The sequence below is a fragment of the Apodemus sylvaticus genome, chromosome 4 (genome assembly GCF_947179515.1).
Source record: "Apodemus sylvaticus chromosome 4, mApoSyl1.1, whole genome shotgun sequence".
NCBI lineage: Eukaryota > Metazoa > Chordata > Mammalia > Rodentia > Muridae > Apodemus > Apodemus sylvaticus.
The window spans coordinates 63258027-63281432 of NC_067475.1; the positions used below are offsets into that span (position 1 = coordinate 63258027).

The window sequence follows — 23406 nt, forward strand, 5'->3', positions numbered from 1 at the left end:
GGTGGATTTTGGGAAAAAGAGTCCCTGAGTGACTGAGCCACCAGGTCCTTTAAAGGTTTTCACTGCCTCCGAGGCATAGATGGGCTCTGATTTAAGACTATCATTTTCTAACCTTAATATTGAGAGATGTCCCTGAAAATACCTGCTTTCTCTGTTCAGCAAATCTTACAAGTTAGGCAATATTTATGTATGTATGTATTTATTTATGTTTTGTAAAGGACTAGGGTAATGTGGAGATGATATGGGTTATTGCTTTGCTTTTTGGCATTTTGATATTTATATATTTAAAACCCCCTCTATTTTTGTATCTCTTTTAGTTTCCCCTTAGTGGTTCTGATAGTACTATTAAGTTACTATTCAGCAAGTGTTTTGAGTTTTTATTATGTACCAAGTAATATGCTAAGTAATGGGGGTTACTGTGAAATATAGAAGATTGCTTTTCGACAGTGAACACTACTGAAATACAGATCTTAGATTCAAATCATAATATCGTCTTTAACACATTTACCTGTGTGAGGTTCTGCTTCGTTATATGGATAGCTGCTATTGTTTGTGTTCAGGTTAGTCATTGTTTCTGCTTTTACTTTTGTTTTCTCTAATATATTTTGTTATTAACTTGTGTATTTTGATGTTTGGACTGGACTGTCTGGAAGTAAGTGGCAGATATGGCTAAGCTTTTGATTAGTAATGGACTCTGGCATATGAAAAGAAAGGCCAGACACAGTCATAGGTCTGTGTATAGTTAAGCATTTTAATTTTGCAGTTTAAGTGTATAGACATGTAGGTGTTGTGACTTGGTTTGTACACTTGTTATATATGAGTACATGAGGTAAGGTAGGACAAGATGAAAAGTTTGTGTTTGGTATGTGTTTGCTGATGTGTTTATAAAAACTCAAGTATTTTCCCATCATTTTGTGATGCCACAATAGGCACTTGCCTCTTCTTACCCAGATTCATCCTCATCTGTGCGGCAGCACATCAGGGTGAGGTGACCACGAGTGCCTGGTTCTCTTGCAAACTCACTGAAAAATGAAAATTGATGGAGACTTCATGAGAACATTTAGCTATCCTGACAAATTTACAGTGTATTTTTCTTGATTCTGCAAGTCTAGGAAATTGTCTTTGGAAAAACCTTGCATTGTATAGTCCAAATGTTTAAGAATGTCCCCTGAAGCTGTCACATGAAAGGGCAAATGACCCAAATTTCTGTCAGTATAGTATTAGTTAAATAAATTATAATGGCTTCATATCTTAAAAAATCTTCTATAGATCTTTCTAGTTACTATCAATAAAGTTACAGTTTTCATAGTTTTATATTACTGTATTTTAATATCTCATGTCGAGTACTCCCATATCAGTCATGGTTTTGAAAAAGTTAAGGGCATACATAATAGATGAACAGGTAACAGTAAATGTCAGGGTACTCAGTATTTAGTGTTGTCAGTTCTTAACATTTATTTCAGCTGAAGATTTATCTCTGAAGTCAGATTTTGGGCTGATACTGTCATTGTGAGAGCTTGGCTTTATATGTTCATTACATGCCTCACATAATATTTTCCACCATTATGATTTGTGTGTATTGATGCTGTGGCTCTATTTCAACGACCCACTTAGGTGTTCTGTTGTATAGTTAGCTCTGAAGTTATGTGTTCCTCAGTTGAGAGATTTTTAGAAAAGAGTCGTTCACTCTACAGAAACATTTGGAATGTATTATTAGGTGCATCTATTTTTCTTCAAGATGAAAATGTGTAATTACTGGGTTGCAGCGTTGTTTCAGTAACCTGTGACATTTAGAGTTCTGGGTTGACACTTCAACCTGTGTCTTTATAAACCCTTGTATTATTTGACTAAAGAACATTTTACTAATGTGACCACATTTTCTTGTGTCACATTAGTAAAATGTGTTTTACTAATTGTGTTTTCTTGATTATTTATGAAATTAGAATATTTGTGAACACATTGTTTGGTTGTTTAGGTTTTGTATTCTCTGATACTCTCTCCTTCCATTTGTGTTTGAGAAGGTATCTCTGTGGTCCTGGCTGTTTTGGAACTTCTGGACTCAAGGAAGGGATTCTTTAGCTTCAGCCTCCTGTCTCTGGGATGACAAGTGTGTGCTACTACACTCAACTATGCTGATTTTTCTTTAAAGAATTTTCCTTTTTCTTTCACATTTGTAGAAGTTATATGTTCTATGTGAGTTCTTTTGTTAAGTGTGTTGAACATTTCTTCTTGCTGTGGGCACCGTGCTTGTGAGTTTTTGTGAACTTGACACAAACTGGACTCACCTGGGAAGAGAAAACATCAGCTGGATTGACCATTGGATTGGTCCGTGGTCATTACTAATTGACGTAGGAGTGCCCAGCCCACTGACAGGTGGCCTGCACTGTGTGAGGGGATATTAGATATAGTAGTCATTTTGTAGATATTTTGTCATTTTAGGTCACACCTTTAGCACAAATGACCCATGTCATTTGTGAATAATTTCTTTTACTTTTGTCCTGTTTCGCCTGCTTTTTATTTGTTTTTCTTGCTGAGATTTTATCTGAGCATACACTATAGTACTGATAGCTTCTCCACTGAGTGCTGGGACTGGGGCTGGGGCTTCATGTTGAAGTTTGCATCTTTTTCTAGTTAGTTGAGTACTTTATTATAAAGGGTGTTGCATTTGTGATGTGTTCCTCATGTGTTATATTTCATTCATTGATTTTTCATCAACCATTTTTACATTACTGGAATAAGCTCCAACTGTTTATGTATAATCTTTTAAATGTGATACAGGATTCAGTTTGCTGGAATTTTGTGGGGAATTTCTATACCTGTATTTCTAGGGGATATTTGTGTCATTGTATTTTCTTGTGATGTCTTTGTTTGTCTTGGTTTTCAGGGTAATACTAGCCTCATAGAATGAGTGAGGAAGTGTTTCTCTAAAGAGTTTAAGGATTAACGTCAGTTCTTTGACTGCTCAGTAGAATTCACCTGTAAAGTCATGAATATTCTTCAGGTAATAGTTGCTTTCCAGGTAGATGAGAGGAGAAAACTAATTGTATAGGCCTTGTTTATGTGTGCATATCAATTCTCAACTCAGACATAGCCTTGCAGAACAGGGTATGGAGATAAGGGTCCTGCTGCATTCGAGATCCAGATTTCTAAAAGTGCCTTGGTTATTATGAGTGCTTAATGGTATATAGTAATTGTAGGCTTCATGTCCAAGTTCTTATATTCCTTGTGTTCCCATCCAGCTATGACCATTAAACATTTTGCTAGGACTCCTCTCAACTTTTCAAGGATTTTGGTAGGTAAGAACTTTATATTTTAAATTGAATTGCCTTAACAAAAATGGAGGATAGACGAATATGCTTACTTATGGAGAATAGTCTAGTAACAACTCTCCACTATCTGCAGGAGAGTACAAATGCTGGAAATTACCTGTAATTGTAGGTAACCAAAGTGTTTATTGAAAGGGTATTAGGTGTCTTTCAGACTTCAGACTCAGACTTTTAGAGAACATAGATTTGGAAAATAGGTATTAAAACCAGGTACATAGAACCTTACTAAAGACAGAACTGACTAGGGTACCACAGTCAGAACTGTTGTCAGAACACTAGTGTCCATATGATGCCTTTAGATGTGCATGCCTCTGTTGCCAAAGTTGCATTTTGAAATAAACTAAGTCCTAACAATATCAGAGTCTGTAGAGTTCTGGATAGTTTTATCATGGATAGGATTTTGAAAAATGAGCATGAACTCATGAAGAGTGAAGGAGACTATAGGGCAAGACCATGGAGTGCTAAAGGTGTGATAATGCTGAGGTCCTAGTTTGAGGGCTGGTTGGAGGGTGGGTCATAGAGTATTTTTCAGGATAGTGGACAATGAAGGTTGGCAAGGAAAGCTGGGCTTATAGCTTACATAGGGAGTGCTTGAGAAGGGAAGCTAGTTTATTTTTCTATTCTAATAGGTAAAAGTCCCACAGCTATAAGAGCCACAAAAACAGTAAAGAACCAGTGTTACCAGAAGAGGTGGGAGGATCACTGAGTGGCCATCTCAGTGAACGCCAATTTATAGTTGCTTTTAAGCAAGAAGAAGTGTCGTGCTCAGAGTATAACAATGTATGCTAAGCACTGTTTGGTATTTAACTGCATGGGAGATACTGTGCATTTTACAATGAGGGGGTATGGAATTGCACTTATTCCAGATCACGTAGGCATCAAACTTCATGTTAGTCCACACACTAGCATGGTATATAGCCCAAATGGAAGAGTTTTATTAGAATTTTGAAATATAGACACCATCTCAAGAATCTTCAGAAAAGGACTCAACTTTGTCAAATTAGAAGCTTCTTTTTCATTGCAATCTTTGTATGCTTTTAAAAATTAATTTTGACAATTCCATACATGTAAATAATGAATCTTGATTTTTGTCTCCCCTACCTCCCTGCTTCCACTTCCTTAGATACTCCCTCCTGTCTCCCTGCTGCCTTCATATCATCTGTCATTTTGTAACCTACTGTGCTCACTCAGTGCTTAAATGCTGACTGATCTTGTTGACTCTAACTTGTGCAGTTACCCATAGCTGCAGTGAGTTGATGATTTCAGTGACCATGTCATGTCCTGAAGACTACATGTCATAGCACTCTTTCCCACCTTTTGCCCTTCATTTTTTTTCTACCCCTTTTCTGTGATCATTCCTGATCTTTGGGGAGGTTATAGTTATAGATGTCCCTGGAGATCTGAGGGAGCACTCAGTAGTCACTTGTCCTCAGCACCTTGACCAGTCCTTAGTCTTTCCATTAGCTACTGTTCATTGCAGAAAGAAGCTTCTCTGGCCAAAGTTGAGAACAGTACTAACCTGTGGGGGTCTAAACATAAACATTTAGAAGACAATTTGACAACATGTCTGTTTAGTAGAACAGCAGTGGTATGTTTCTCCTGTAACACCTGTGACCTCACAGGCCTTGAGATCTTGATCAGGTTTATAGTACTTGTTATATAATGTATATATCTCCTCATATAATGCACATACATAAATACACACATATATCATCTATATATCTCTATATAGCACCTCGTGTAATATATGAGTTCCCTCTGTAGAGCAGAAACATTTGGTTACTCCCATAACCTTTATACTATTATTGTATCAGAGGCAATAATCTTCAGGCTTGAAATTCACTCTTTGCCATGACAATGTCTTTTGAGAAGTTACAATATTGTAACATATGGATATTTGTGTCAAGATTATAGAGGAGATAACTCCATTTTGCTTTTTCTGCCTTACCTTTGTGCTGTGTGAAAGGTCAGGCACTCATGGGTCTGGGTCTGTGTGCTGCTTTGTTGTTAGTGACTTTCTTTTATGCTGGCACTGCATGCCAATCTTTGTGCCTTTATATAAGTCTTCTATTTCTCTTTTCAAACATTGTTTGGGTATTCTAGGTCTTGTGCATTTCCTTGTAAATCTAAAGTTAGCTTTCATGTTCTATAAAGCCTGAACATTTTGTATGAATATTAATTTGGGAGAATAGTTGTCTTAACAACATTGACTCTCATTCACAAACATGGCATGTATTTTTTACTGTCTTAGTCAGGGTTTCTATTCTTGCACAAAATACCATGACCATGAAGCAAGTTGGGGAGGGAAGGGTTTATTTAGCTTACACTTACACATTGCTGCTCATCACTAAAGGAAGTTAGGACTGAACTCAAGCAGGCCAGGAAGCAGGAGCTGATGCAGAGGCCATGGAGGGATGTTACTTACTGGCTTGCTTCCCCTGGCTTGCTCAGCTTGCTTTCTTATAGACCCCAGGACCACCAGCCCAGGGATGGCAGCACCCACAAGGGGCCCTCCCATCCTTGATCACTAATTGAGAAAATGCCTTACAGGCATTTCCTCAAGGGAGGCTCCTTTCTCTGTGATAACTCGAGCTTAGGTCAAGTTGGCACACAGAACCAGCCAGTACATGTACTAATTTGGATTTGTGTAAGTTGTGTTTGTAGTACTCAATATTTGGGCCTTATATGTCTTTCTTTAATTTATTCTTAAAGAATAAGTCAAAATTAAATTCTTTATTCTCAATTCATATTTTATACTACTTTAAGTGGTTTTAAAAATTTTGCTCTTTTTATTTAATTTATAAAATGTATCTTATTTAGTATTCACTGCAAAAATAGCATATTTGTATTCACTTTTATCTACCTTCCCTCTCTCTCTCCCTCCCCCTCTCTCTTTTTCTTTCTCTCTCCCTCCCCCCTCTCTCTTTTTCTTTCTCTTTCTTTTTCTTTCTCTCTCTCTTTTTCTTTCTCTCTCTTTCTTTCTTTCTTTCTTTCTTTCCTTCCTTCCTTCCTTCCTTCCTTCCTCCCTCCCTCCCTCCCTCCCTCCCTCCCTCCTTCCCTCCCTCCCTCCTTTTCATTCATTCATTCATTCATTCATTCATTCATTCATATCTATGTGTAGTTCTGGCTGTCCTGGAACTCACTCTGTAGACCAGGTTGGCTTCGAACTCACAGATCCACCTGCTTCTGTCAAGAGTACTGGAATTAAAACCGTGGACCACCAGGTTGTACTACCTCCACCTGGCCTGTTGACAGAATTTTTATGGAATTCTATTATTTGTAAATAAAACATCTTTACTTCCTTCTCATTTTCATGCCTTTTACTTTCTCTTTTCTTGTCTTAATTAGAGCTTCAAATATTATAGAAGTAGTAAAAGAAGAGAGGCTTGCTAATCATAGCAAGAACATGTTCATTTTTTTCATCTTTAAATATGATCTCGGTTTTAGGTTTTGCATAGACATCTCTGTTAGCTCAGGATTTTCCCTTATATTCCTAGTTTGCTGAAAGTGACTTTTCAATTAAAAGAAAATTGAGAATGGGTAATTAACTTTGTGCTTTTTCTCTTTATGATATACTCATTTCTTTAAGTATTTAATTTTGTATATCTCTATGCATGCATACATGTATATGCATGTTTGTATGGGTATGCATATGTGTATGTGTTTGAATGCAAGTATGTGTGTGTATGTATGTGCATGTGGGTATATATATATATATATATATATATATATATATATATATATATATATGCATGTATGCCTGTGTGTGTGTGCCAATGCTTAGTCACAGGTAGTGCTTATGTGGAGGTCAGAGAACAACTTAGTTTGGTTGTCATCTTCTATCATGTGAGTCTCATGGATCAAACTGAGATCTTCAAGCTTGGCCATAAAAGCCTTTACCTACTGAGCCATCTCTCTGGTCTCATCTCTCTGGTATTTCCGTTTTTGAACGTTAACTAACGTTTGGTCATTATATACTTCTGAATCCTACAAGTAGTTTCCTCTGTTCATGAGATACAGTGTTCACTAGTTTTATTTGTTTACTGCTTTTTAGTGTTAAGGTAATACTAGCCTCATAAAATGAGTTAAGTTTTTCTTCTTTACTGTCCCAAAAGGTTCTGTGGAGCTGATAATTTTGCCCTAAATCCTTGGTAGAAGTCTCCAGTGAAGTCATCCTAACTGAGGTTATTTTGTGTGTGTGTGTGTGTGTGTGTGTGTGTGTGTGTGTGTGTGAGAGAGAGAGAGAGAGAGAGAGAGAGAGAGATATGTAAGATTGCTGTTGTGCCTGCCTTCTTATTTCTAACATTGGAAACTTGTTATGATTTCAGTGTCTTTCACCTAGTAATTATGAGAAGTGTAGGGACATAAAACCAATTTGATTTGAACATTTGTACAGTATTACCCAATAACAGCAAAATATACATTCAGTTAAATGTAGATGCAGCTATATCAGTATAGATCTTTTTTTGGCTATAATAAAAGGACTTGGGTCATATGAAGTATGCTCTTAGCTTCACTGAAAGAAAAACACATTGATAACCTAATGGTACTGGATAATCTCCAAATGTCTGGAAACGGGCACCTTCTGAGTCATGGGTCAGAGAGGAGATGAAAAGTGTAGTTGGATGAGTACTAAGGTTGTAGAGGACTCAAAAGCACTGGACTGTACACTTGAGCCATGAGTTGTGTGTACAGAATGAAACAGTCTATCCTTTCTGAGAAGCACAGTGTGATATTGATGGAGCTGCTGCACACTATGAAGAAGCCATCCTGCCATGTATTTGCTTTTGAGATAGGGTCTTGGCAGCTCAGGTTGATCTAGAGCTCACTAGAGCCTAGGCTGGCCTCAAATGCATACTCTACTTGCCTCTGCTTCCCAAGTGCTGAGATTATAGGCATGCATCATCATGCCTGATTATTGAGATATATGTTACAAAACATAAAGTGTACTCATTTAAGTTGTTCACTGACAGAATGCCAGGAATTATTATGGTTCACAGATATAGAAGTATCAGTTCATTGTGGTGTGGAGGACATGGTGAAACAGAGCAGTCTATATCACGGTGATGAGGCAGGAAGGGAACAGGGACAGTATGCACCCAAGAACCTGCTTCAGTGACCTACTGTTAGGGATCAACACCTGAAAATTTCAGAACCTCCCAAATGATACCACTAGCTGAGGACCTATGCTTTAATATGTAAGGTTGTGTATGTGGTTCATTTTATATTAAAGCCATAATATTCATGTAGAGTTAGGAGAGAGCTTGAACCGTCTCCTTTAGGCAGATGACTTCCAGATCTACCTGTCCACCCTTAAGGTAGCTGAAGTCTGCTTTGTTGACCTTTGACTTAGCATTGCTCAAGTCATACTTTCTTTCTCACGCTTTCTTTTTATCAGTTTCTTTTGTGTGTGTATGAATGTGCACATGCACATACATTTGTGTGTACACATGTGAAGGCTAGAAGTTGATGCCAGTGTCTTCTATTGCTCTGTATCTTACATATTGATTTATTTTGAGACAATCTTTTACTGAACCTGGAGCTGACAGATTTGACAAGAGTAGTTGGCTCCCGGTTTCCACCATAGTAGTTGGTCCTTTTGTTTCCACCATACCTGGACTGCTATTAGAGGTATGCATTGAGGTTTGTTTGTTTTGTTTGTTTTTTTAGAAATCAGAGCATGGAAGCACATGCCTTTATTTTTTTAAATGTATATGAATACACTGTCAATGTCTTCAGACAATCAGAAGAAGGCACCAGACCCCATTACAGATGGTTGTGAGCCACCATGTGGTTGCTGGGAACTGAACTCAGGACCTCTGGAAGATCAGTCAGTGCTCTTAACCGCTGAGCCATTTCTCCAGACCTTCATTGAGATTTTGCCAAGATTATAGGCATGCATCATGGCACCCAAGGTTCTGTGTGATTTGAGATGTTTTTAAACGTTGTTTGCTTGCTTTTTGTTTTTGAGACATGAGTTGGGATCTGAATTTAGGTCCTCATTGCTTGTTTGTCAGGGACTTTACCAGCAGAGTAAAGCATCTCACCATCCCCTTCCTTTTTTACTTTCTATATTAATCAATGGTATTCCTTTTTCAAGTCAGTACAGAAAAATATCACTTTTAACATTTATATAACCAAATTTATTAATTCTACCTTTTAAAGATAAAAACCTTTCCTTCACTTTTCATATTTATTCCCCCAAATTTATTGATTTTTTTCTTTTTAAGATAAAAAGATAACTGTGTCTTGTGTGTGGGTATGAACTTATGTGTATGAGGAGAGCATTGTATTCCTTGGAGCTGGAGTTAGAGGTAGCAGTGAGCTGACAGACATGGGTGCTGGGATCTGAACTTGGATCTTCTAGAAGAACTGTAAGGGCTCTTAACCACTTAGCAATCTTTCTAGTCCCTTTGTTCCGACCTTCTAAAATCTCTAATATTTAGAGATTTTACTTCAAATTACTTCAAATCTAATTTAGCACTCCCCCTTCTTCTGTATGGTATCTTTGATCTTCTTGTTCCTTTTCCAGTCTGTTTTTTCTCTAAGTCAATCCTGACATCGTCTTCTAAGATTAAAGTACAGTTGTGTTGTTTCAAATTGAAGTTCTTTAGTATCTTCCTCTTGTAATCAGGATGTACTGTCACTGCTATTCATGCTTTTGCCATCCTTACCCCCAACCCCACCTCTACCCATTTTCCTGTTGAACTCAGTCTATCTATTCTACTGTAGTGTGTTCTCTTCTAGCCCACGTGGTTTGTTTTCTTGGCCTTGTCCCTTCCTTTGTGCCATGATATACTCTACTGTCTTGTTCAGCCTTGCATAGTCCCATTCTTTTAATTTCTATTTGACAATCACATCTTTCTCTGTCTCTATGCAAATCTATTTCAGGTCATACTCTGTATTGTTAACATATAGTTATATTTTCTGTGTGTAGTTTACATTTTTTGTAACAGTTGCTAGGTCCTATTTCCCCTGTTGTGATTTTTCTCATTGTGTATGTACTCTGCTTACAAATTTGATTTACTCCTATCAGCAAATCATCCCCCCTTGCTCTGTGAGTGTGAGTGTGTGTGTGTGCATGTGTTCTCAGAGTCTACGCACACATGAGCATGCATGTGTTCCCAGAGCCTATTAAAGTACTTTACTCTTTATTTTTGGGGAATGCTGGTTGATTATCATTGAATTTAGTGAGTGGTAACTATTCATTTGAACTGAGATTACTATTAAGATGAAATCCTATTAAGACTCATGTTCGACTGATCAATAAGTGCTCATTATACAAGCAAAAAAGAGTTAACAGCCAAATTGGTGATCTGTACCTGAAGAAGGACATTGAGCCTTTCTTCAGGTACAGATCATAGGCTGCATTATCATGTAGCAATCAGTGTTTTGGAGTCTGGGAAGCCTGGTGATAAATAGATTGACTTTGACACTGCTGCTCGGGGCTCAGTGGATTTCTCAGTGCTTGGCTTCCAATCTCAAGTCTTTTTCATGTGCCTGATGCATTGCTTGCATTGAGACAGTTAGGCTTATCCATTAGTATGTCTGAAGCAGGGATTCACTCTTATGGAATAGGGAGTTCCAGTGGTACGGTTTGCCTTCCAATTCTTAACATAATCAGTGTACTAGAAAGTGCATGATTTGGTGTGCCATAATAGTATACAGAAAGTTCTTTGTTGTTCATGTGAGAGTGCTATTCTGTGCAGATAGAGTACATCAATTTGTTACTAAGAATCATCTTAGACTGAATTGTGAATAACTCCCTTATAATAGTTGGCACCATTATATCCTGACCACCTCTGAGTTTGAGAGGTCCTTCTGTCATGGCCTTGAAGGTGAGGCATTTCTTTTTAGAATGTCTTAATATTCTGCAGACATGTTGCACTAAATTTTGTAGGATTTTATTTGTGTTGTTTTACTGTTTTCTTTACCAGTTGCTAGTTGTCCTCTAGTTATTTATTAAAACAATTCTCTCTCTCTCTCTCTCTCTCTCTCTCTCTCTCTCTCTCTCTTTCTCTCTCTCTCTCTCTTGTTTTTTTTGGATTTGGTTTTTTCAAGACAGGGTTTCTCTGTATAACCCTGGCTGTCCTGGAACTCACTCTGTAGACCAGGCTGGCCTCGAACTCAGAAATCCGTCTGCCTCTGCCTCCCAGAGTGCTGGGATTACAGGCATGTGCCACCACCGCCCGGCCTTTCTCTCTTTTGTACATTAGTAGCAATTTTACATAACTCAGCTATTTTTAAAAATTTTCCTATATTCTATGAAATTTTCCTTTAATATTATTAAAACAAGATGACTGAAAAAGGCTGTTTCATAAATAAGTTAAAAATTTTAAGGCTGTCCATCTTAGCAGGGAAGTAACAGACATAACCAAGCCCCTTTGGACATAAACACGAGACTGCTGTAGACAGGGCTATGAAGTGGAGGGTGGGAGGCATGGAGTCTAGAAGGATGGAGCAGGGCTGTGCTGGAAGGGAGTGTTTGCTGAGCTGGCCCGCCGCCCCACCTTGCTGCACTCTCAGGGTAGTGGTCTGGAGGTTCCTATAGACTTATGTCTGTGACAAGACTGTTTTCCTGTCCTTCTATTCATTCTTCCTTTCACCTCTTGTTTAGTTTTTGCTGCTTACAGTTTCCCACTGCAGTCAGGTAAAAGCTGTGATAGCATCTTGTTCACTCATCTTGAAGGGAATTGCTTTTGTAGTTTAGGAATGATTATATTGAGTGACAAGAATTATTTTGCCTATGGAAAGTATCTTTTATTTGGTTGCTTTCTCTTTTTCTGCTTTGATATGAGGTATAGCCATCATAAATGGATATTGGATTTATTCTCTTGTTTACTTCTAATGGATGATTTAATTGTTTTTTTCTTTAATCTATTAGTGGACAAATTTTATTGGTAGAATTTTCTAAAGCTCTAAATATTTTAGAATGAAATCCAGTTATGATGTATTATCCTTTTTTTCTAATGATTTTCTCTAAAATGCTAAAATTTAAGGAGTACACATTTTTATTTTGAAAACTAATTATAAAAATTATGTAAATTGTCAGTTCCCACATGTTGCTTTCAAATGTACTTTGTGTCTGAGCAATTGAATCTAGCATTTAGCTAATAAAGTAAAATGTTGGGAGCTATTACATGACAATATTAACAGCTAGATGTTCTGTTACTAACGTCCTCATGAGTTTTAACATGGGTTTGAGGGTGAATTTGGCACATTGCTTGCTATAAAGACAGTTGTTCTAGACAGCAGCCCTTTGACTGTATCTCAGCACTTTGGGCAGCACTTGGAACTTGTCTGCCTTATTTTTTGAACCTATGTTATCTGCCTGTTGCAGCTTTCCATGACAGATTCGAACAGAAACCAAAATCTCTGAACATAGAGTTTTTTTTGTCTTATTAGAAAAGATATTTAATCACAAAATCTCCTACCATGATACAAGGAAGGAAAGGATCATGGTGCCGTGAGACTGTGCTAGAGAAACTTCCTAACCCAGGAATGTCTTGGAATTGCACTTGACCTATGGTTTAGAAGCAAAGAAAGAGTTTAGGATTGTTTTTTTTTTTTTTAAGTGAATTTAAATTTTTTTTTTTTTTTTTTTTTTTTTTTTTTTTTTTTATTGATGAGCTCTTAGGATACCCCCCACCTCACCTCCCACAGGGTTTCTCTGTATAGCCCTGGCTGTCCTGGAACTCACTCTGTAGACCAGGCTGGCCTCAAACTCAGAAATCCGCCTGCCTCTGCCTCCCAGAATGTATTAAGTAGAGGGAAACAAATGCAAGAAGCTGTCAGTGGAAAGAGTTGTTTAGGGGACCACAAGGAGTGTGGCTGAGCACAAAGGATGTATGTGCAAGATGAGTCTGCAGAGACCAAGAGAGGCGTGTTTTGTAGGTCTTTGTTTTAGTATCAACAGTAGAATTCTTTAATATGTGGAGGGAGTAAATAAGTGTTGCAAGTGAGTGTGATGGAATTTATATGATTGCAGAAAGGTTTTTGTTCTGCCGTGTTCTTTTCAGTTCTCTGTTGTGGAATTAGAACCTTTTTCTAGACAATGTTGAAAAATATTTAGGGAGCAAAATGAGAGTTTCTGTTAGATTCCATTTAGATGACAAGAGCACTGTTTCCTAGGATGAAGACTGACAAAAAGTAAGATTTAGGGATGGAACTCACTATTCTAGTTTGGATTGTTCAGTAAAGGCTTCAGAGAAACAGTTACAAACACCATTTGGGGGTTTGGGTTAGAAATAAGAATTTTATATTTGCATATGATCTTTGAGTTCATATCACATGCATTTTATTTACAATTCACATTTTCTAAAAGGTGTTTTAATTTTTGTAGATGGTCTTAAGTTGTTGGTATATGAAAGAGACCAATTCAGAAATTTTATTCTCTTTCCTTATGTCCTTTGGCTCAGGTCTTGAAGACTTTTACTCGGAGGCCTGCTCAGCTGCTGCTCTGTGGGAGGCCATGTGGTTAGATAAGAAACTATTGAGACCATAGCAAAGTAGTTGAACTGTAGTAGGCTTTAGATGTGGATATCCTGGGAGGTTGAAGTTGATTCATCTGTTTCAGGAGATGTTTGTGTTGACCAGTTTTCAGGCCATCTAGAAGCAAGCACAGGTCCTGTGCGTGTACCCTCCTCTCATGTCTACCTGTTCAGGGACCACTTGGACTAAGAGCTGCTGTCCCCAGGGATTTCCAAGCGCCACACGAAGAATTGAAGAGTTATAATGTTTAATGGTGGCCTTAGAGATTGGTTTGTGCAAATACGAGCGCTGTTGTAGATACAGGGTCAGAGAAGGTGTAGGTGCTGGACTAGAGCGGAGAGAGTAGGCACTTTTTCTGCTATTTTTGCCTTTTTAAAAAACTTTTATTTATTTTTTAACCAGAAATTTAAATTGATTTATTAATTAAATTATTTGATTACACTAATTAATAATTAAGTAATTAAATATCTTATTCATTACAATTTATATTTATGATGATAAACTTATAACTTAACAAATGTTGTTTATTAATAATTAAGTTCTTAATTCTTTTTTTATTACATATTTTCTTTATTTACATTTCAAATGTTATTCCATTTTCTAGTTTCCCCTCCAACCCCCCCCATCTCATCCCCCTCCCCCTGCTCACCAACCCACCGACTCCCACTTCCCTGTCTTGGCATTCCCCTATACTGGGGCATAGAGCCTTTTCCTTCCTTTGATGTCCAACCAGGCCATCCTCTGCTACATATGCAGCTAGAGCCATATGTCCCTCCATGTGTACTTTTTGGTTGGTGGTTTAGTCCCTGGGAGGTCTGGGGGTACTGGTTGTTTTTTTTTTTTTTTTTTTTTTTTTTAAGATTTATTTATTTATATGTAAGTACACTCTAGCTGTCTTCAGACACTCCTGAAGAGGGTGTCAGATCTTGTTGTGGATGGTTGTGCGCCACCACGTGGTTGCTGGGATTTGAACTCAGGACCTTCGGAAGAACAGTCAGTGCTTTTAACCGTGGAGCCATCTCTCCAGCCCCTACTCGTTGGTTCTTATTGTTGTTCCTCCTATGTGATTGCAAGCTCCTTCAGCTCATTCCGTCCTTTCTCTAGCTCCTCCATTGGGGACCTTGTGCTCAGTCCATTGTTAGCTGAGAGCATCCACCTCTGTATTTGTCAGGCACTGGCAGAGCCTCTCAGGAGACAGCTGTATCATGGTCCTGTCAGCTAATGCTTGTTGGCATCCACAATACTGTCTGTGTTTGGTAACTATAGTCCAGTTATTACCTGCCTCCCAGTCCACCCTCCAACAGTTCTTGCCATTCTTCCCTCCTGTCCCTAAGAGGATGCTCCCACCCCCCACCCTACCAGCCCTAGCAGGCCTCCCCACTCCCTGAGGCCTCTAGTCTCTTGAGGGTTAGGTGCATCTTCTTTCCCTGAGGTCAGACCAGACAGTCCTCTTCTGTGTATATGTCAGGGGCATCCTACCAGCTAGTATATGCTGCCTTGTTGGTGGCTCAGTATCTGAGAGATCTTAGGGGTCTGTGTTAGTTGAGACTGCTGCTGGTCTTCCTGTAGGGTTACCTTCTTCAGTTTTTTCCAGCCTTTCCCTAATTCAACCACAGGGGTCCCCGACTTCAGTCCAATGATTGGGTGCAAGTATCTGTGTCTTTCTCAGTAAGCTGCTTGTTAAGCCTCTCAGAGGACAGACATGCTAGGCTCCTGTCTGTAAGCAAACTAGAGCATCAGAGTGATGGTTGTATATGCTTGGGCCAGGGAGTGGTACTATTAGGTGAGACCTTGTTGGAGTAGGTGTGTCACTGTGGGTGTGGTCTTTAATACCCTAGTTCTAGCTGCCTGGAAGTCAGTCTTGTACTAGCAGCCTTTAGATGAAGATGTAGAACTCTCATCTCCTCCTGCACCATGCCTGCCTACGTGCTGCCATGTTCCTTCCTTGATGATAATGGATCGAACCTCTGAACCTATAAGCCAGCCCCAATTAAATGTTGTTCTAAATAAGAGTTGCCTGGTCATGGTATCTCTTCACAGCAGTAAAACACTAACTAAGACAATCAGTAATGGTGTTAGGCCTTGGAGCCTCCCCTTGAGATGGATCCCAAGTTGGGCTAGTCAGCGGACCTCCTTTCCCTCAGAGTCAGTTCTCTATTTTTGTCCCTGTAGTTCTTTTAGACAGGAAAAGTTCCATGTCAGAGTTTTTGACTGTGGGATGGCAACCCCATCCCTCCTCTTGATGCCCTGTCTTTCTGCTGGAGGTTGTCTCTATAAGTTCCCTCTCCCCACTGTTGGACATTTCATCTAAGGTACCTCTCTTTGAGTCCTGAGACTCTCTCATCTCACAGGTCTCTGGTACATTCTAGAGGGTCTCTCTACTTTCCATCCTCAAGGATGCATATTTCCATTCATTCTGCTGGCCTTCAGGACTTCTCTCCTGTGCACCCCCCACCCCATTCATGCTCATGTTCCCTTTTTCCCATCCCCCTCCCTTCTCCCAGATCCTTCCATCCCCTTCCTCCTGTGATTGCTTTTTTCTCATTTCTCAATTCTTGATCTTAGAGCCTGAGCCATTAGAGTTCTGTTTAGGAAATTCTTCTGTGTGCACCGCCCCCCTTCCTCCACCTGTGCCAATGAGGTCAAGGCTCTTTCCCACTTTCTCTTCTATTAGATTCAGCATATCTGGTTTTAAGTTGAGGTCCTTGATTCACTTGGACTTGAGCTTTGTGCAAGGTGACAAATATGGATCTATTTTTATTTTTCTACATATTGTCTGCAAGTTAGACCACCAGCCCCATTTATTGAAGATGCTTTATTTTTTTCCATTGTATACTTTTGGCTTCCTTGTCAAAGATCAAGTACTAGTTAGAACAATAAGACAACAAAAGGAGATCAAGGGGGATACAGATTGGCAAAGAAGAAGTCAAGGTATCATTATTTGCAGATGATATGACAGTATACATAAGTGACCCCAAAAATTCTACCAGAGCACTTCTGCAGCTTATAAACAACTTCAGCAAAGTGGATGGATATAAAATTAACTGTACTCAGTAGCCTTCCTTTATACAAATGATAAATGGGCTGAGAAAGAAAATAGGGAAACAACAACCTTCACAATAGTCACAAAGAATTTAAAATATCTTGGCGTAATTCTAACCAAACAAGTGAAAGATCAGTATACAAGAACTTCAAGTCTCTCAAGAAAGAAAGTGAAGAAGACCTTAGAAAATGGAGAGATCTCCCATGCTCATGGATTGTTAGGATTAACATAGTAAAAATGGCTAGCCTACCAAAAGCAATCTACAGAGTTAATACAATCCCCATCAAAATTCCAACACAATTCTTCAAAGACATAGAAAGAGCAATTCTCAATTTTATATGGAAAAACAAAAAACCTAGGATATCGAAAACAATTCTGTACAATAAAAGAACTTCTGGGGGAATCACCATCCCTGACCTCAAGCTCTACTTCAGAGCAATAGTGATAAAAACTGCATGGTACTGGTACAGAGACAGACAGGTTGATCAATGGAATAGAATTGAAGACCCAGAAATAAAACCACACACTTATGGATACTTTAGCTTTTAAAAATGTAGGCCTTGTTTTAGAATGATTTGGTGCCTTTTACATTTTCACAGTCTTTCCCAGAATTTGTTTGTTTGTTTCTTTTTTTTTTTTTTTTTCTAGACAGGGTTTCTCTGTGTAGTCCTGGAACTCACTCTGTAGACCAGGCTGGCCTCGAACTCAAATCCGCCTGCCTCTGCCTCCCAGAGTGCTAGGATTACAGGTGTGCGTCACCACCCCCCAGCTTATTCCTTTCTTCCTGTTTAAAGAAGTTGAAAAGGTGTAAGAATACAGGTCCCAAAGGACAGTGACAACATGGCCTAGCCATTGCTTAACTCTGCATATGGCTCTGTGTGGGGAATGAGGAGTAATGAGAAGGGCAGGGCATGAAGGGAATGAAAGAACCCACTTCAGGACTTCACTGGACTCTCGGCCGAGGGGCCTTATCTCTTCAGTGTGTGCTTGGCAGAGGCTTTCTGTTACACTGAGAAAAGGAGGCTCTGAGAGGCTCTGTGTTTACTGTCACCCTGCTAATAAAGATACCGCAGGCCTCACTGATTGCATAGTCAGAGAGATGTCCTTGGTTAGTGTGTTCTGTCTTGCTAGAAGGGCTATGGAGAATAAAGTGATAAGGAGACTATCACTAAGTAATTTCTTTCACAAAGCTCAGGCCCTGTACAATGGTCTTGATTCATTTGAGAAGCTTTGAAAAGACAGCTGGGATGTATTGTGACCTGTATCCCATGCCATCCACTTCAGTGCTGACTCTAGTGTATAATGCCTATTTGCAGAGGTTCAGTGATGGGGAGGATGCTATACAGTTATGCCTGTGAGCCTTTGCAAACAGTTCAGTGTTAACCCCTGGTTTCCTTCTTGAGACTCTAGTACTTGTCAGGAAGACAAAAACTGCCCTTGAAAGAGCCTCTAAGCCCTTCACTTTTTTGAACCTATGTGAATACCTGTGCTTACATAGAGTAAGTTGGGGAGACTCTTGTTTGAAAGTGGCAGGACACCCAACTGGGAGAAACTCCACAGAGTCTGAAATCTGGGGCAGGTAGTTGAGGGCTCCAACAGAACTTCCCTTGCTCTTCTCTCTTTGGTCCATGGTGGCAGTTTGTTCTCATGCTGATTGTCTCATGGTTGTAGCTGTTTGAAGAGAAGGATGAATAGTTGGGTCAGTTTGGGCTTAGCAGCCAAAGACAGGTTGTTTTTTTCAGCTGACTTTCTTAATCCAGAGAAAAATATTTCCTGGTAAACCCCCTTTTTCTTATTTATTAAATTAGGGTTATGTGGCTCCTGGTAGCTGTGGACAGGTGGGAAAGATTTGGTTGGTATAGATGGATTATGATGTGTTACATTGATTGGACAGGCACAATTCTCTTTTAATTTTGTTAAGATAGCATTGTACTTTTCATATGTGTGTGTGTGTGTGATCTGTCTTCTTATTGAAGAACATCTGGATTTTTCTAGTTTATGCTTATTATGAATAAAGTTGGTATATAATAGGCTTTTCTTCCATTTTAAATTCACAGTAAAGGATATATAACACTTTAGCTGTTAGCACCTTGAAGTACAGTGGCATTAGGTACATCCATGTTGTTGTTCAGCTTTCAGCCTCCTTCATCTCTAGCCCTCTTTGTATGCTGGTAACAGAAACTCTGCACCCATAAAACAATGACTTTGCAGTCCCTGGATGCCGATATTTTACTTTGCAGCTTTGCCCTTTCTACAGATCTCACACGAATGGAATGGAATAGCATTTGCCCTTCTGTGACAGGCAGTTAGGAGTGGGAAAACATAACCAGATTTTTCAAAATCTGATAAACTGAAATCTGAAACACCTGTGCTCTCAATTGTTTAGGATGAGAAGCACTGTATTCACCACTAACTAAATTACAACTTTTATTTTTAAAAAAAAGCTGAAGAGAGTTTTAATTAGTCCTCCTCAGTTGGGAATCGTTGCATTATTAAGTCTTGGCCCTTTGCAAGGTACTTTCAGCAGTATATGCTGTACTAAATCAATGAAAGTTTCCCACCTTCAGTTTCCTGTCTCTTCTCTTGGTTCACGGTTCATGTTTTAGTCTCCGCTCTGCTGTTGAACACTGATTGCCTTTCCCTCCCTTTCCACTGGGCCCTCTTGTTCTTTTTGCCCTCAGCCTTGCCCTCAGTCTCAGATCCTGTCAAGTTACCGGTTGTAGTTTCTCAGTTCTCTGTTGTTCAATTAGAACTTTTTTGTAGGCTTCCCCTTCCATGTAAAATATTTATTCAGTATCTAGAATACATTTTCCTTCTCATACCACCTTATATTTATCCTATTCTTTGGACAGATGACTTTCTGTCACCAATAATTTTTACCTTTTAATGTGGGGGACTAGAAAAGAAACATTAGAGTTTAGTGGGAGAATTTGAAGGTGTTGAATACTATGCTGACTTTTTTTTTTTTAAATTTAATTTATTTTTATTTCCCAGGGAAGAAGAAGAGCGTCTAAGAAATAAGATTAGAGCTGATCATGAGAAAGCCCTGGAAGAAGCAAAAGAAAAATTAAGAAAGTCAAGAGAGGAAATTCGTGCAGAAATCCAGACAGAGAAAAATAAAGTAGCCCAAGCAATGAAGACAAAAGAGACCAGGGTACTGCCACCTGTCCCTGTCCCACAACGTGTAGGGGTCAGTGGTGGGGATCCAGAAGACATGGAGATCAGGAAGAAAAGAGACAAAATTAAAGAGGTAATAAGCTGAGGTTGGTGATATGGAGACATGTAGTTCTGTGTCTGACTGGACATTCTGTGGCGTTTGTTGTATGCACATCTGTTTGTTCTTCAATGTAGTTATAATTCTGACTCCCAGGCTGACAGTAAGCACTGGAGTGCTCTCTCTTTCTTTATTGATCATGATGTAAGTTTTTGAAATTAAAGATTTTCAAGTTTTTTTAGATGGCCAGATGGCTTCACCAGGTTAGAGATCTTTTGAAGCACAGGGTTTTATAAAAGAGAGGAATCTGTGTATAAGTTTATTGAATAAGCAATTTAAAATAATTCAGTTTGAATGGGTTATACCAGATGCTATGTAGAACCTTTCATAGATGAGATTTTAAGCAATTTGTGCTGTGTGAGCCATGTTTTAAGGAACTGTACTGCTATTAGGACCATGTTCCTTCCAAAGATTGTTTATAAATTAAATGATAGAGAATGGTTGATTTCAAAGGTCTTTAAATTTATTTGGCCCCAGAAGTCTTTCAAGGAATTTCTAGGAATTACAGAGTAAGAGAATACCAACTCTAGTGAATTGAGTTAAACTGTGTTAATTGGGGTTCTTGAAAATGTTGAGTAGAGTTTATAGTTATATTGCTTGTGAAGAAGCTTCGTCAGGTGTAACAGCATCAACAAGAATACATTTAATTTATACACTCAGATATCTCTGTATTCTGGTAATGGATATATATTTAATGTATTTTAAACTTGGACTGTCAGTTTTTCTCACTGCTGTGACATTTTTTGACAGGAGTTACAAAAGGAAGGGAGGGAGGGAAGGAGAGAGGAGAATGAAGGGAGGGGGAGGGAGGAGAGGTGGATGGGCTTCTTTTGACTCACTGTTAGACACTGTTGTGCCAGGGAAGGGTAGATGGCTAGTCATGTATCTGCCTGCGGTCAGGAAGCAAGAGAGCGGTGACTCTTGTACTCAGCCTACCCTTTCCTCCCTTTTCTCCCCAGTTTCAAACAAATGGGAGGGATGGTGCCACCCACTTTCAGGGTTGGTCTCCTCAGTGAAGCCTCCTGGAAACATCCTCACTGACACAGCCAGAGCTGTTTCCTGAGTGGTTCCTTATCCTGTTCAGTTGATGTTCCATCTTGATGGCCGTCCCCCTTGGCTGTAGTATTGGAACCCTTGAGCTTGATAACTGAAGGTGGACGGACATTTTAATTTCTGCCTGTCACTGGGTCTGTTTTATACAGTGGCTGCTTAGTATACTTTTCTTGGGAGCATACTTTTTTTGGACAGCTTTTTGTTCAGATACCTTCATTACCCATTTTCAGATGTCATTATAATGTTTTGAAATATTTTCTTACATATGTAATAATTTAGATCGATAATCATGTGCATTTAAGGCAGTTTAAGGCTCAGGCCCGATAGTTTGCCCAATGCCATAGAGGTTAGTTTAGCAGTGCATTTGGGCTCTGCTTTCCTCATTCCTTTACCAGGTTTGCTTTGACTTACTCTTTCTAGTGACTTTCTATAGATAACTTCCTTCTACATAATCATCTTTTTTTGAATAGTGGTACTTTTCCTTTTTCTTTATTTCTGTTTCTTAGCCTACTGCACATGCTAGACTTCCTGTTAACTATTTTTTGAGAGAAAGGGTGAGACTCTTCAGACCGGGTGAAGTACTTATTGCAGAGCATAAGTGGGTACTACTCAACTGTTAGGCATGTTGGCTCAGTTCAGGTTTCTTCATGGTAACCTCTTAGTTTGAGGATATTTCTTTGTAATTACAGTATAAAGGTTTGTATCATGAATGTCAGTTGAATTTTGTGAAAAGATTTGTCTATATTTTTTGTTTAGATAATTGTCTGATTGTTATTTTACTTTTTTTTAACTGTTAAACTCACCTTATATGTCTGGATGAAACTGCATGAAGTCATGGTAACTTATTTTCTTTATACAGTAATATTTGTTTTAGAAGAAATTTTGTCTGTATTTGGAGTTTTCTTTTAATGTTTTTGCCTAATTTTTGTATTTGATTATATTGGCTATATAAAGCAAGTTTTGAAGTGGTTTAATGAATGGTATGTTGTTAAATGATATACCACAGTTTACTGTTATACTAAATGTTGTGTAGCTCAGAACTACATAGGTTCTGAAAAAAAGTCAACTCATGCTAGCTGATACAGAATATTTATTAGTTTAATGGCTTTAAATGAGGGCATTAGTCATGGCTGATTCTAAATCTGTAATAATGCATTTATCTTTGTCTCTTTTCTTTCATTACTTGGTTTTTCTTTGATGGGAGAGAGTTAGCCATTATCAGTTTTAGGATTAAATTATATAAACCCTTGAGATCCTAAATGATGATCTTCTGCCTCCTACTGTTTAGACTAATATGAATACAAAGGACTTGATTATCCTACTTGATCCATATACCCATCCAGTCACTATGAAGAGAGCAAGGGGTTGGCAGCTCACCACATGTGGGCTAAAGCTTTTCATTTGCCTGTTTTTGAAAAATCAATTTTTAGTTGGAAAACAGACATGGCCATTGGTTACACATCACCTAGGACTGCTTTTGTGCTTTTGTAACACTTTAAATCTTCTGGTCTCTGGTCTAAAGGTAAGAGATTGTAGAGTCAGGCTGAATTAGTTGGTGGTAGAAGCAAGTTCTCTTGATTGACAACCCAGTCATTATCACAGTGAAAAAGAGGGGCTGTTCCCTAAAGTATTAGCACTTATGAAAGGAAAGAATGCCAGATAGCTATCTCTCTTTCTCCAAATAACTTTCTGATTATATCTAATGTTTTGTTGTGTAAATTGAAATTAAGTATAGTTGGTTTTGTTAGGGTTTCTGTTGCTGCAATGAAACACTATGTTCAGAAAGCAAGTTGGAGAGGAAAGGGATTATTTGGTTTATACTTCCATATTGCTCTTTATATCAAAGGAAGTCAGGGCAGGAACTCAAACATGGCAGGGACCTGGAGTAGGAGCTGATGGAAGTCATGGAGGGGTGCTGTTTACTGGCTTGCTCCTAAATGGCTTTCTTTCAGAACCCAGGACCACTATTCCAGGGATGGTACCACCTACAGTGGGCTGGACTCTTCCCCATCAGTCACTAGTTAAGACACTGCCTTATAGCTGGGGAGGCATTTCCTCGTTTGAAGTTCCTTCTCTTCAGATAATTTTAGCTTTGTCAAGTTGACATCAGAGTAGCCAGAAGAGTAGGCATGTGTGTTTTTATACTGAAACAAATGTTAATTGAACAATATGCTAATGTAGAAAACATAGCAGAATGGGTAAGAATATAATATCCTAAC

At 38.7% G+C, this 23406-nt stretch overlaps 1 protein-coding gene across 2 annotated transcripts in view; it reads left to right on the forward strand.

Annotated features, from left to right (window-relative positions):
- The window catches only part of Man1a2 (mannosidase alpha class 1A member 2), a 136721-nt gene that overhangs the window by 14041 nt on the left and 99274 nt on the right, over positions 1-23406 (forward strand). For both annotated transcript variants that reach the window (XM_052179639.1, XM_052179640.1), the window contains one exon: positions 19855-20110. In XM_052179639.1, coding sequence (XP_052035599.1) covers positions 19855-20110 — 256 coding nt within the window. The remainder of the gene's footprint in view (positions 1-19854; positions 20111-23406) is intronic.